This window comes from Dendrobates tinctorius, unplaced genomic scaffold, assembly GCF_039654945.1.
Source record: "Dendrobates tinctorius isolate UK_male_01 unplaced genomic scaffold, ASM3965494v1 ptg000086l, whole genome shotgun sequence".
NCBI lineage: Eukaryota > Metazoa > Chordata > Amphibia > Anura > Dendrobatidae > Dendrobates > Dendrobates tinctorius.
In genome coordinates this window covers 33,790,793-33,804,313 of record NW_027361754.1, presented here as the reverse complement: position 1 = coordinate 33,804,313, position 13,521 = coordinate 33,790,793, and the positions used below count along the sequence as shown (strand labels likewise).

Here is a 13,521-nt window from a genome sequence, read left to right as displayed (position 1 = left end):
TATATAGAAACGGACCCAGGACGTCAGGTACATAGTTGGATGTGTTATGTAAATGCTAATACTCCTGTGCCTATGTATTACAGTACATGCCCATTAACATTGATTATGGGGATACTGGTAGATATTAATTAGTTTACATTCTACAGTGCATTTTTTTCCTGCAAAATACAAAAGGGTTTACATACATACTAATGTTCTTCTTCTTTATCACAGACAGCGCAGCTCTCCTGTTCTCAAAATTGCTGCTAAAAAAGAAGCATGAGACCAGACCTGTCCATCAGCCTCCTCCAATTGAAAACCAAAGCGCATGAGAATAAAGCTGTTTTTTTAATTGGAGAGGAGGCTGATGACCAAGTCTGGTCCTCCAGACATTTTGAGGACAATAGAGCTGTGCAGTCAGTGTAGAAGGAGGAGAATTTATAAGCCCCGCTGCATTGATTTCTATGAAAGCCAGTTAATGAATTATGAATCTCCACATAGGCTCACAAGATGACCACACATAGCAATACTCTTGGTCGAGCGACTACTATCAAAATGAAAGAGGATCGACTGGAAGTGATAGTAACCGGTAAGAGAAAAAATTTGCATGGAATACAATTTTAAGCACTAAGAAAATCCTGACTATACCGCACAACACACATTTCAGCCAACATCATCTGTATCATCTAATTATAAACAGGCATGATCATTAAGAATTCTGCAGTTATTCGCCAAAGATAACTGATAGTCATTCACTACCATGATCACATTAGGCTTTACACGATTAAAAATAATAAATCTAGAAGAAATTGGAAAGTGGAAACCTTATGGTTAGTTTAACCCCCTTCTTGCATTCCTTGATGACTCATCCCCCCATTTTTACATTCACCAGTAAAATAAAAATAAGAAGACCAACACTAAATGTGTCAACGGTGGGTCACCTAAATTACCTGATTGGTGAAAAAGTGATAATACTAAGAAAAGCTCCTGTCCCCCAATAGGGTCTACAGGAATTGAAAATATCAGACCGTGATCGTTCTGCTGCCTTACTTTCTTCTTTTCTTTAAGTTTAGGTAGCACAATAGTTTAAGGGGCTTATATAGGATCACACTGCTTAACCAATATGAAAATAACACTCGACACTCAGTTGATCCATTGCAGTAAAGGTTTATTCAGACAATTCTTAGATGCTCCTATATAGACCAGCCCAGAGCAGGGGTGATTTCTCAGTGTAGACTATGCCCACTGTTCCTTGGCAGTCGGAGGCACCCATTACTCCTACATGAAGCAGTCCAGAGCAGGGAGTCTCAAACGTCCAGAACACAGTGTGCATAGAGAATGTTGGTAGAGGAACAGGGAAAGACAGTACTGATGAGGAATACACCTGAGGATACAAATGGAGGATGAGACTACCCTGGAGAAGACAGGTGGGGAGGTGGTAATATCAAGCGGAAAATATGGTTTTCGCATTAAGGCTACTTTCACACATCAGGTTTTCGGCGTCAGGCGCGATCCGGCGTCGTGCCGGAATGCCGGATCCGGCAAATGTTTTGTAAAACCTGATGTGCCGGATCCGGTTTTCTGCCGGATCCGTCTTGTTCTTGACAGACAAAACCGGATCCGTCTCATCCGGTTCATCCGTTTTTCTATCCGTTTTTTCGACGGATTACGCCGGATCCGGTTTTTAAAATTGACCCTTGTGGCCCCTCAAGGCAGAGTACACTGGCAGGATGACAGAGTGTGAAAGATTTGTGCCCTAACCAAACTTGTGTACCTTCTGGACCAACAGTATATACCTTTGCCAACCAAAGTTGGCTATCTTGTCATGGTCTACTATTTTTAGCTTTAGGCCACAGGTGTGTACCTGGTTGTGTTTTATGCAAAGTATTTCACCTTTTAACAAAAGTTGTGTACATTGTTAGGAAATCACCAACAATAAACACAACTTTTTAGGTGAAATACTTTGCTTCAAACACAACCAGGAACACAACTGTGGCAAAAAGCTAAAATTTACCCACAGTTATACCTGGTTTTGAATACCTTTTTACCTTTGAAATACCCTGTATTTAACCTTTTTTTTAAACATAGTTCGCCGCAGAAAGAAAAGACAGACAACCATTGTGAAACGATAATTTAACTTTTATTTAAAATTTTTTTTTTTTTGTAAAATGTTTTTAAAGTGCAAAAAACTTTTTTAATAAAGGTTTTAAACCCAATGGGCATTTTTATTAAAAAACACACATTACAAATCTGTGTATTGTGGGGTGGAAATACTGCTGGAGGGGCTGCGGGACACTTCGACACTGGGTGTGTGGAGAGAGGACTGGGATCGTGGTGGGGAAGGAACAGTTAGAGGTGAAGGTGTGGAAAAAACTACAGAATGGGTGGACATGTGGGAAGCAGAAGAGGTGGTGGGTGGTGGAGTGGAGGGTTGGGCAGGGACTGTAGGAGCAGATGATGTTGATGGAAAGTTGTATGGGGAAGGAGTTTGGTACGGGGAAGGAGTTTGGTACGGGGAAGGAGTTTGGTACGGGGCAGGTTGCTGGAAGTGGGGAGATGACTGGTACTGGGGAGGTTGCTGGTACTGGGGAGGTTGCTGGTACTGGGCAGGTTGCTGGTATGTAGTAGGAGGGGGAGGATGAAAAGTGGCTGGAGGGGGTGCAGATGTAATAGGAGGGGGAGGATGGAAAGTGGCTGGAGGGGGTGCAGGTGGAGGAACTACAGTGGTGGGAGGTGGAGGTTGGGAGGTAACCTGCTGTAGAGCACCGTGGCACGAATGCATTACATGCATCTGCTGGGCAGGAGAGAGCGTTTCCATGCGCTCCACAACAGACCTGAAAAAGGTGTGGTTTGGCGAAGATCTTGCTTCTGAATGCATGGTTTGCAGAAGTGTCTTCACCTCCAGAATGCTGGAGTTGATCTGCTGAAAGCCTGCGGAGATTTGCTCTGACAAGACTTTGAGACAGTTCTGGAAAGATGCATTCAGATGCAATAACTCTTGCGCATAACTCTTTTCCTGACCCCTCTGCCGCTGCCGCCCAGTACCCGCAGGTGTACTAGAGGCGGCAGGGGCAGAAGGGTGGGGTAAAGGGAAAGCGATCTCCTCACCAGCAGCTTCATGTAATGTAGGCGGCCACGATGCTCCTGTGCTGGTGGATGGGACAGATGGGTCGAATGTGTGGGAAGGGTGGGAAGGTGCAGATGTACCGGGGCGGTCGAAGTGTCCCTCGGTGCCGGTCTCCTCAGGGATCGCCTCAGAAGGGTCCAATCGTGCAGGCTCCCGAGTGCTGCTCACCGTGCTGTGGAATAAAGAGAAAAAAAAACAATTAAAATACTGACATGGTATGGCCCTGGCTGAAAAAAAAAAGTTACATCTTTTTCACATGTGGTGTGTAATATTTACCTTCTGGTGAGCATTGTTTCCCGGAGGAACGACAGGGCTTGTGCGTACTTGTACTTGCTCCTGCGTCCTCCAGATCCACTCGGGGCCCGCATCTCTTTATTGAACTCCTTCTTGAAACGATCCCTCACAGACCGCCACCGATTCACAATTCTGTTCCCTGAAACGAGAAAGGAGTGGTTAGTATACAACATCAGTGTTTCACAAACTCCAGTCCTCATGGTCCCCAGGGGTCATGTTTTCAGGATTTCAATAGTAAATAGAAATCCTGAACACATGATCCGTGGGGACCACGAGGACTGGAGTTCGGGAAACACTGGTTTACATCAAGCAACCGTTACTGTATATACTTACGCTCTTTAATCTGGTCCCGAGCTTCGAGGTCCTCCCAGCGGCCCACAAGGAGAGAACAGATTTCCTCCCAGAGTCGTCGGGTAATGATCAGGTCAGCGTGGCGGCGGTCAGCCATATTCCAGAGCGGCTCCCTTTCTCTGACGAGATCGATGAGGCGGTCCACATCAATCCCTCCATCCTCACCGTCAGAGTCGGGAGCACGCTGTGAAGGCTGTTAAAGAAAAAGACAAAAATAACATAATTAGCCTCCACAAAAGAAATGAAATAAAAAGTGCCAAAAAACAAAGCAAAAATATTTATACTTACACGCTGGTGACCGCCGCGTTGCTGTCGCCGACGACCCTGGGAGGCACTGCGAGGACCTCTTGGCCGAGCACCAGATTGGGAAGACTAGAGAAGAAAACAAAAAATGTTATGAGTTTGGATGTAGGCATTTGTTTGCTGTGTGTGGTCTGCAGAACATTGTTTTCTATGTGTTGTGTGTAGTGTGATGTTGTGTTTCTGCGTTTGATGCAAAAAACTTACGAATTGTGAGCCCACTCCAAGCGTCTGTCCACCCCTTCCTTCTTCTTCTGGGAGCTCCTCTTCATCTTGTGATTCCTGTTTTGAAATAAAAGGCAATGAATAGACATATATTACAGAGATGATGGATTTTGGAAATAAAAACTTACCGTCAAACGCTGACGATGCGAGGGAGGGCTCCCAGAAGAAGATGTGCTGTCCTGTTGATGGCCAGACTCCATGGCTGTGGGTATTGCTGCTGCCAGTGATGCCATTTCTGCTGCTGCTGCTGCATCTCTTTGGCGGCTGTTGAATAAAGAGAAACAAAGGGCCAATGAATATCTTGATATTCCATGGCCCTAGTTTGGAGGAATGGGGGATTTGATAATTACCGTCTCTCATCTGCTTCTGGACTCCCCTCCCGTTCAGCATGCTGCTCCATTTGGGGTGTTGCTGATGGTGCTGCTGCTGCATCTCTTTGGCGGCTGTTGAATAAAGAGAAACAAAGGGCCAATGAATATCTTGATATTCCATGGCCCTAGTTTGGAGGAATGGGGGATTTGATAATTACCGTCTTTCATCTGCTTCTGGACTCCCCTCCCGTTCAGCATGCTGCTCCATTTGGGGTGTTGCTGATGGTGCTGCTGCTGCATCTCTTTGGCGGCTGTTGAATAAAGAGAAACAAAGGGCCAATGAATATCTTGATATTCCATGGCCCTAGTTTGGAGGAATGGGGGATTTGATAATTACCGTCTCTCATCTGCTTCTGGACTCCCCTCCCGTTCAGCATGCTGCTCCATTTGGGGTGTTGCTGATGGTGCTGCTGCTGCAGATGTCTGCTGCCTTCTCCTGCGCCTGGTTGCTGTCTTGGGTGGCATGTTGGGTGTGGCTGAGGGTCCCATTGTCTTGCTTTTATATATCTCCTGTGGGCAGAGCTACTGAGCATGCTCAGACCAAAAAAACCGGATCCGGCCACCGGATCCGGCTTTCGCCGGATCCGGCGCATTGCGGCGCTCATAGGCTTTCATTGTGTGAAAAAGCCGGACGCGCCGGATCCGGCGTGTCCGGCTTTTTCGCCGGAGACAAAGAACGTTACAGTAGACATTTTTTCCAGACGCCGGATCGCGACACATTGCGACACATTGCCGGATCCGGCGAAAACCGGATGAAACGCATGGCCATCCGGCGCGATCCGGCGCAAATGCAAGTCAATGGGGGGGAAACCGGATCCGGCATTGCATTTCGCCGGATCCGGTTTCTGTCAAAAGCGCCGGATCACGCCTGACGGCGAAAACCTGATGTGTGAAAGAGGCCTAAGTCAGTCAAAAAAAAATGTTGATTGCTCTCAGTAAGAGAAATATAATAACTTATTGGATGTATTCCAGGGGTTTGATGGAATAAGATGCTAAATAGTCACTTTCCAGTTTTCCATGAAAAGGTTAGTGCACAGGAGTGTCATTTTGCTGCCTTTAGCTGTTTCGGTGAATTGTAAATATATATCCCCATCAATCACCAGATAGCAAAAGGAAACTTGTAACACGATTCATGCTGCCCAATCCACGGGGGACATGAATCAGAGCCTGGGTTTGTAATTACAATCAGGTTTGTTTTTCTCTAAAAGGCTCCTGTATTTCAGAGAAATCATAATTTGGAGAGCTGGCTGACGTCTATAGGGAGAGATTATGTCACATATCTGTCTCAGATATCTTGAGCTTGGCTTCCTTCACCTTGGTCTGCTGCTCTCTGTTGTGCTCCGCATCAGATTTTGCAGGTTGTCTGGAGTGACTTGGTAATATAATCCCCATGATCCTATTTAAGGCCCATTTTTACAGACAACTCTGCCTTTGGATTGTTATCTAAGAATCTAGTTTGCTATTCCTGCCTTTGGATTGTTATCCAAGAATCTAGTTTGCTATTCTCCACCTCTGGTGCACATCGTGTTACTTGCTGTTATCATTGCTGCCCTGCTGACTTCACTTCATCTGTCCTGTTGCTCAAAAGATTCCTGATGGTGTCCTATTCTCACTCCCCACGTACCATCCCTCCAGCTGTACCCACGTCCAGGACCCAGACTTGAGCTTAGTGGGTCCACTTTACTAGGTGAGCATAAATAGATGAGAATCGGCCGACAGCACCCCTGGTCGACTTCTCCTGCTCCACTATAGGGAATAGGTTCCTGCTATGTGTGTACATCGAGAAAGACCTGTCAATCACCTGGAGTGGGGTGGGGAGAAGTCAGATCCTCAAAGTATGTTTTCACTGAGGCACAGGAACATTTTAGAGAAAAACATGTCTGGCTGCATTTGTGCACCCAGGCACTGATTCATGTTGTTTATGGTTTTGGGTTCCCTTCAATAAATGTCTGATTGCTGGGGGTCTGTCACTGTGGACCGACTCCAATCCATCAGAATGTTATCACCTATCCTGGAAACTGTTTAAAATAAAAAAGTAAAACATTATAATGCACATTGAATGCCTTTATATTGTAAAATTCAGTTACTGGAAATGGCATACCCCACCTTGACTAAAAATACCAATCAAAAATGGAGTGTTTCTACCTTGCGGCAATATAAGTGGTGTGACCTCTGACACTAGGTGCTTTAGTTCAGAATGTATTGTGATTTTTTTATGATAAGTAGAGAGTCATTGCCACTAGATATTAACATTCAGGGTACAGAGACACATCAGAACATCACCGTGCTATCACAATGTTTCCAGTGGTGTTAGGCCTATGACAGGGGAAGGAGAATAATGTATAGCTTGGCAGGAAATAGTCTTCCTCAGCAACATTAGTCTCACAAGTGCACAATGAGAATCAATACAATACATCTAGCTGTAAAGTACAATAGGACATATTTCTACATACTGTAGGAAGATGCCCTGAGCCGACTAGACTAACATGATAGAACTGTCTGAATAAAAATACCGCAATAATGTACAAATCTTTTAATAGTAGACAGGGGTTGTCCACTAATAAGTTAATGGCCATAATGTGCTGCATAAAATAAATTAAAAAACCTACCGTTACCTTCTGAACCGATGACTGTTATGAATGGGCACCGAGGAGGATAGCAGGCCCAAGCTAAGCCACAGAAAACCAGAGAGTACACCAAACAGATCAAGGAAGCATAATGCCATAAAATACATATTGCTTTATTGAAATACATACAAAAGACATAGACATGATAAAAAGAGAGTTTATCATCTCTTTTATCACATTGCTATGTGGTGTGTACGGACATCGGGTTGGGATGGCGTCTTCAAGCTAATTGTTGGAGAAGTTGTCATAAGCCACCTTACATTGGAGGATATCCGAAAAGTATTTGGTCTACATCCATGAAAAATCAAGAGAGAACCTGATCATCGTGTAGTCTGTTTTTCAGGAGTGCTGCATGTCTACACTGAGGGTTTCCCTTTTGTATAAAGGATGCATATATTAGCATATGTATATGTGTTCTTAGGTCCTTATAATACCTCTTTTGGAGCTTTATTCCTCCAATTTTGACACACTATGTGCCAAGAAGTCTGCATTATATTGTAAATGGATGGACATTTCAGCGGTAATTATATTTCATGCATTTTGTTTGGGGAATAACGATGCTGGGATAATGTCCCTGTAGAGTAATAGATCTGGGTTCCAACATGCATGTCATATGCTCCCTAGGGATTAATTTCCATATGGTCATTTACTGTATAATGTTGCATTATTATTCTGAACATATTGAGGATCAAGGGGATATTCCTTTTTACAATGCTTTCTCGTGCATTTTGTGATTTATATATAGTCGAGACCCTTAATTTTCGTTACATATGTAACGTTAAAACTAAATTTATTAAATAGGGGTCACTAGCACCGCTTTCTCTATATTAATATCTTTTTGGAACTGTTTTTTAGATTTCATTATACTGCTAGACAAATCACTCATCTATTATATATTATATACTTTAATGGAGGAACCACTGGGCATATGGACTTCCAAATACAGTCTGGTAGGGCGATCTTTGTGCCCCCTATGCATTTGCAGCTGATGCACCTGAGCAGTTAAACCCTCTATGATCAGGTATAACATTACACTGTTATATACTGATACTCCCATGCATTTCCCAGAGCACTGTGCACACTCTGTGTGGATACGTCTGTTGGACGGGCTAAGACCGCCTCTCTGCCCTGACACGTCGAGCGGAGGAGTGGCTTGCCTATCTGCAGCGTCATCCTGCAGCGTGGTGCATCGCCTTGGCAACGTGCAGGGCCGGCGTTTGGACCAGGCAGACCAGGCAGATGCCTGGGGCCCCCACCTACAAAGGGGGCCCCCTGCATCTGAAGTCCATTTATGAAGTGCCCAGAGGGTGTACAGCAGTGAATAATGCTGTGCATTGCTCTGAAGTCCGGAGCGTCTGTCTCGCAAAGCCCCTTGAGCCCCCCGTCTCTTTCTCCCTGCAGTTAGGTTAAAAGTTGAGGGGGAGGGGCCGATTACAGCACAGTGACAGTGCAGGACCATGCCTGAAGCTCTGTATGTCTCCTCCTTAGTCCTGATCATGGCTGCTCCTAGCACTGTCCTGAGAATGGATATGCCTAAGTGAAGCCACAGAACCTGGTACGTAAGGGCAGCAATAACAGGTCAGAGTGCAGTGATTTACTCACTGTGGTCCGGAGCTCAGTGCTGATCGCTGCAGGATCAGGATTCACAGCCACATACAGCAGCGATCAGCATCAGCTCTGACCACAGTCACTAATCACTGCTTGTAATGTGACAGGGCGACCTCCTGTCACTACTGTCTGGATGACACAAGGCAGGGATATAGTCTGCTGAATCAGGGGATTTATTATATAGAAATAAATGAATTCCCATGTGAAATAATAAGGGTAAACCATCCATATATATAGTACAGGGGTGCATAGGAATCAGCGTTTTTGTTGCATTTTTTTTTTTGCTGCCAAAGCAGTAAAAACACTGCTTTCAAAACCATTTTTTATGGTATGTGCAGACGATCCGGAAATGGCAGCACTTTGGACACAGCGGACATGTGCTCCATCCAAAGTGCTGCCATCTGTTAAACGCAGGTGATTCCGCGTGTGGTCACTGAACCGTGCGGAATCACCGCGTCCTATACATTGTACGGGTGAGATTTCTCTTGCGGAGACTCGCATCTATGCAAGATAAATTGACATGCTGGGGTCTGGAGAGTCGTACTGCATGTCCGTCTCTGCGGGTGAGGTGCGGGCGTATGTGCACGCATAGTGGACATGGAATTTCTAGAAATCCCATCCACTGTGCTGTAACATCTGGTCGCTGCGGGTTGGATGCTGTGGATGTACGCAGCATCCAGAGTTTACTGATTGCGGACACAGACCCTTAGAGCTTTTGCTGTTTTTTTTTTATAGTTTTCATTTTGTCTACAGTACATGTTTAATAAAGTTCTTTTTATTCACCAAAAACACAGCGAAAAACAACGTTGTGACATTTGCAGCTTTTCTAAAACTTTTTCATTGCTTTCTACGAGTGAAAAAAAATTGCTGAAAGAAGTGACACGCTGCGGATTTATAAAACGCTGCAGTTGTGAAATTCAGTCAGGAGAAAATAAAAGGGTGTGCAGGAGATCTCTGAAAATCTCAGTCTTTGCTTGTGCTGTAAAATGCTGTAAACTTCTTATTTGCAGAAGAAAAAGCTGCAGAAATTCTGCATATGAACGTGGCCAAGAGCGGCTATTTAAAGTGCCCTCAAAACATATGAGTTTTCCGGAATCTCCTGCATGCGCTTGTTTTTTTCTGACTGAATTTCAGGACTGTAGCGCTTTTTAAATCTGCAGCGTGTCACTTCTTTCAGTGTGTTTTCACCCGTAAAAAGCAATGAAAGAATATAAGAAAGAAAGCTGCAGATATTGCAACGGCATTTTTCGCTGCAATTTTTTAAGTGGTTTTGGTGAATTAAACTATTAAGTCTCGTTCACACGTTCAGTATTTGGTCAGTATTTCACATCAGTATTTGTAATGCAGAAACAGCAGTGTAACAATCAGAGGAAAAGTATAGTAGAAACACATCAGCACTTCTGGATTTCTCACCCTCCTGGTTTTGACTTGCACTTACTGATGTGAAATACTGACCGAATACTCAACGTGTGAACGTGGCCTTAAACGTACTGTAGACAAAGCAACATCCTCACTTTAAAAAAAGCTGAAAAAAGTGTAAAGAACACCAGAAAACAAGATGAAAACAGGTTTTTGAACGCAACATTTTTACTGCCAATAGAACAGGTTTTGACTACTGAAAAAAATGCATGTGAACATTGCCATAGCGTTTCAGAGTAAGACTATCTGTGGTGTTACATAGGACTGCAGGTGACATCTACTATATTATCTGTTCTCAGAGAGTTATCACTGCTTTCTCTGGTGTTACATAGGATGAGGTCACAGTCATGTGACTGGTCACGTGAGCCGGGGAGGGCTTCTGTTCTGGAGTATGCTGTGCATAGAGGGAATTGTATGGCGGTCGGTACACAGTCCCTTCTGAAATAACAGGTGGGCGTGGCGGCTGATTTGCAGTGCGGGAAAACTACAATTCCGCAGATGGGAGTGTCAAAATCGGGACTGTCCCGCTGGATCCAGGACAGTTGGGAGCCCTGCTGTGTTATCTGCAGTGTTAAAAAAAAAAATTAAGAGGGAGTTGGGGGACAACTCTTTGTCTTTGGGGCTTGGGCCCCCAATCTTTTCTGACCCTAGCAACGCTCCTGTGTAATGCTAATAGTGGCAGACCCGTCGGCCGATATAAGGCCCCTGAATTTGGGGGCCACAGTGCCAGCACTGGCTCCAGGCCCCTCTGTAACTGTATCGGCATCCTGCTCATGTAATGTAACCTAAATGTATGATTTTACAATGTTAGCATTTGGGGCCCCACTTTAAACTTTTGCCTAGGGCCCCACTTTGTCTAAAACCGGCCCTGGCAACGCATTCTCCCTGGCCTCACTCAGCCGTCTCCACATCGTGACGTGTATGATGGGGTGTGGCTGTGCGGTCGGGAGACACGCGCCATGATGACGTCACACGCCGGGCACTGGGTGATTTCTTAGGTGTGAGCGATTTGTAATCATGCCATTATATATACTCCTATACACCTTGTAGCCACACTCACCTACCTCCCAGGACGAAGCTAAGGCGAAACGCGCGTCGGGGACTGCGGTATCACAGGTCATATGTGCTTTCTACTTAGGGGTGTTGCTTCACACCTGGAATAGGGGCATACATGCCATGGGCACACTTGTGTTGTTTATTGCACCTATGTGATGGCATACTATTGTAGGTATACATTATCTTATGCCCCGAACGTAGATAGTGTTGGACATTGTGTCTGGCAGCATATTTATACATATTTAGTATTTTGGCCATATTACATGTCACACTTCATGACTATGCATGTAATTGTTTAGTGTCACTGTTATTGCAGTAGGTTAAAATACACACTATTAGTACTTTTTCAGTACATGTTTTTCATGTTACTGCTACTATAGCAGTGCCGTACATTGATTCTGACCATACTTTACATAATCTACTGAGAGCCTTCCTCTCCATGTAGGGTATGTATTTTGGCTACATCCATCACATTGTCTTGTAATATTGGATGCTTTCAGTATTTCTGCGAGTTACTATAATTATTGCAGTAGACCACAGTCTTTCTGCCTATGAATGTTCATGTTTTGCATATCCCCTATGCTCTATACTGATGCACTCTGTCATGATTTTTTGATACTTTATCTCTGGTGTATATTTTTATACGACTAGCACATTTGTATTTGTGATATCCATCGATATATCCATCTCTTTTTATCATGTCTATGTCTTTTGTATGTATTTCAATAAAGCAATATGAATTTTATGGCATTATGCTTCCTTGATCTGTTTGGTGTACACATTTGTTGGGAAGTGCCATGTTTGTTCAGGCCCTAGTTGTGGAAATTTAGAAAACCAGAGAGGTTGGTAACTAAGCGGATGCAGACCCCTGATCCTGTCCACACAACTAGCAGTAGCCGTGGAGCGTGCCTACGATGATCCTAGATGCCTCAGCACAGCCGGAGAGCTAACTAAGCCTAAAGCAAGAAAGGGGAAATCTAAACTGCCCCAGAGCAGACCCCAAAGGAATAGATAGCACCCAAACATATATTGTCGGTGAGACAAGATGAAAACACAAACGCAGGCAGAAAAATAGACTGAGCAAACGATGGGGCCCAAATTGACTAGACAGGACAGGAAAGGAAAGACACTGTCTGCAATCACGCAAAAAACCCTGCAAAAAGTCCAACACGTCTGATGCACAAAAACACTGAAGTTGCACGACTTTGCCCCCACTATATCAGCACTCTGGTATGTTCTGAAAGCAAAGCAAAAAAAGACCAATATAACAGGGGACAAAACAAACTGGCACATGCAGTAACATATGGGTGGTGATTCAGCACAGCCCCAGCCGGAGCTGGCTGACCCGCACAAAGCAGAGATAAACAAAACCAGATCAAATGCAAACAGAATAACGAATGAACCACTTAGCTGAATCATGCAGGGAAAGAGCAGGAGACATCAGACCTAGAAGGCACAGGATGAAAATCACCAGCAGGGATAGAGGGAGTCAGCTGTCTTAAATCCTAATCAGAAACCCCAGATCTCTAATCGTCTTCCTCATTATCAGGTGGCAAGCCTCTGTCAATCAGATCAGTTCCACTACCTCCAGTAACCACCAGAGGAAGTCCAGAAAGAGAACTCGCAACCCCTCTGTCAATCTGACCAGCTCCACTACCTTCAGTAATCACCAGAGGGAAGACAGAGAGAGAATTCACAACAGATGACCCTCCTCTGATCTCAGCGCTGTCCCACACAGGTCTTCTGACAAAAAGAATGTTACATGACTGCTGCAATCAATCAACGACTACTGATCAGCTGCAGCGTTCATATTTATATCCAAGCAGAAGTAACACTGTTCATCTTCTTGGACAGATTTTCCAAGGCAGCAGATAATCAGTGGCTGCTGATTGGTTGCAGAGGTCACATGTCATTGTTTATGTCAGGAAACCAACAGGGGTACACTGCACTGAGATGAGGAGAGCAGCACCAGTCTTGGAGATAAGTTTAGATTTTTAAAGGACTATTGAGTAGTGGACAACCCCTTTAAGAGGAAGATTGTTTTGGTAGAATATGGAGGCAACAGGCTGGGACAATTTAGTTGGAGAGAGAGGAATCAGCTCATTCTGGAAATTAAATAACTATGCTAAAAGAAATCAAGAGAATAGGCTTAATAGAAGAGAAG

The 13,521-nt window shown here is 44.5% G+C and overlaps 1 protein-coding gene across 1 annotated transcript in view; it reads left to right on the top strand.

The window, feature by feature from the left end:
* Positions 1-421: 421 nt before the first annotated feature.
* The window catches only part of TMPRSS5 (transmembrane serine protease 5), a 148,967-nt gene continuing 135,867 nt past the window's right edge, over positions 422-13,521 (top strand). Inside the window, exon 1 of the mRNA XM_073585297.1 lies at positions 422-568. Within this exon, the coding sequence (XP_073441398.1) occupies positions 490-568 (79 nt within the window). The 5' untranslated portion in view covers positions 422-489. The remainder of the gene's footprint in view (positions 569-13,521) is intronic.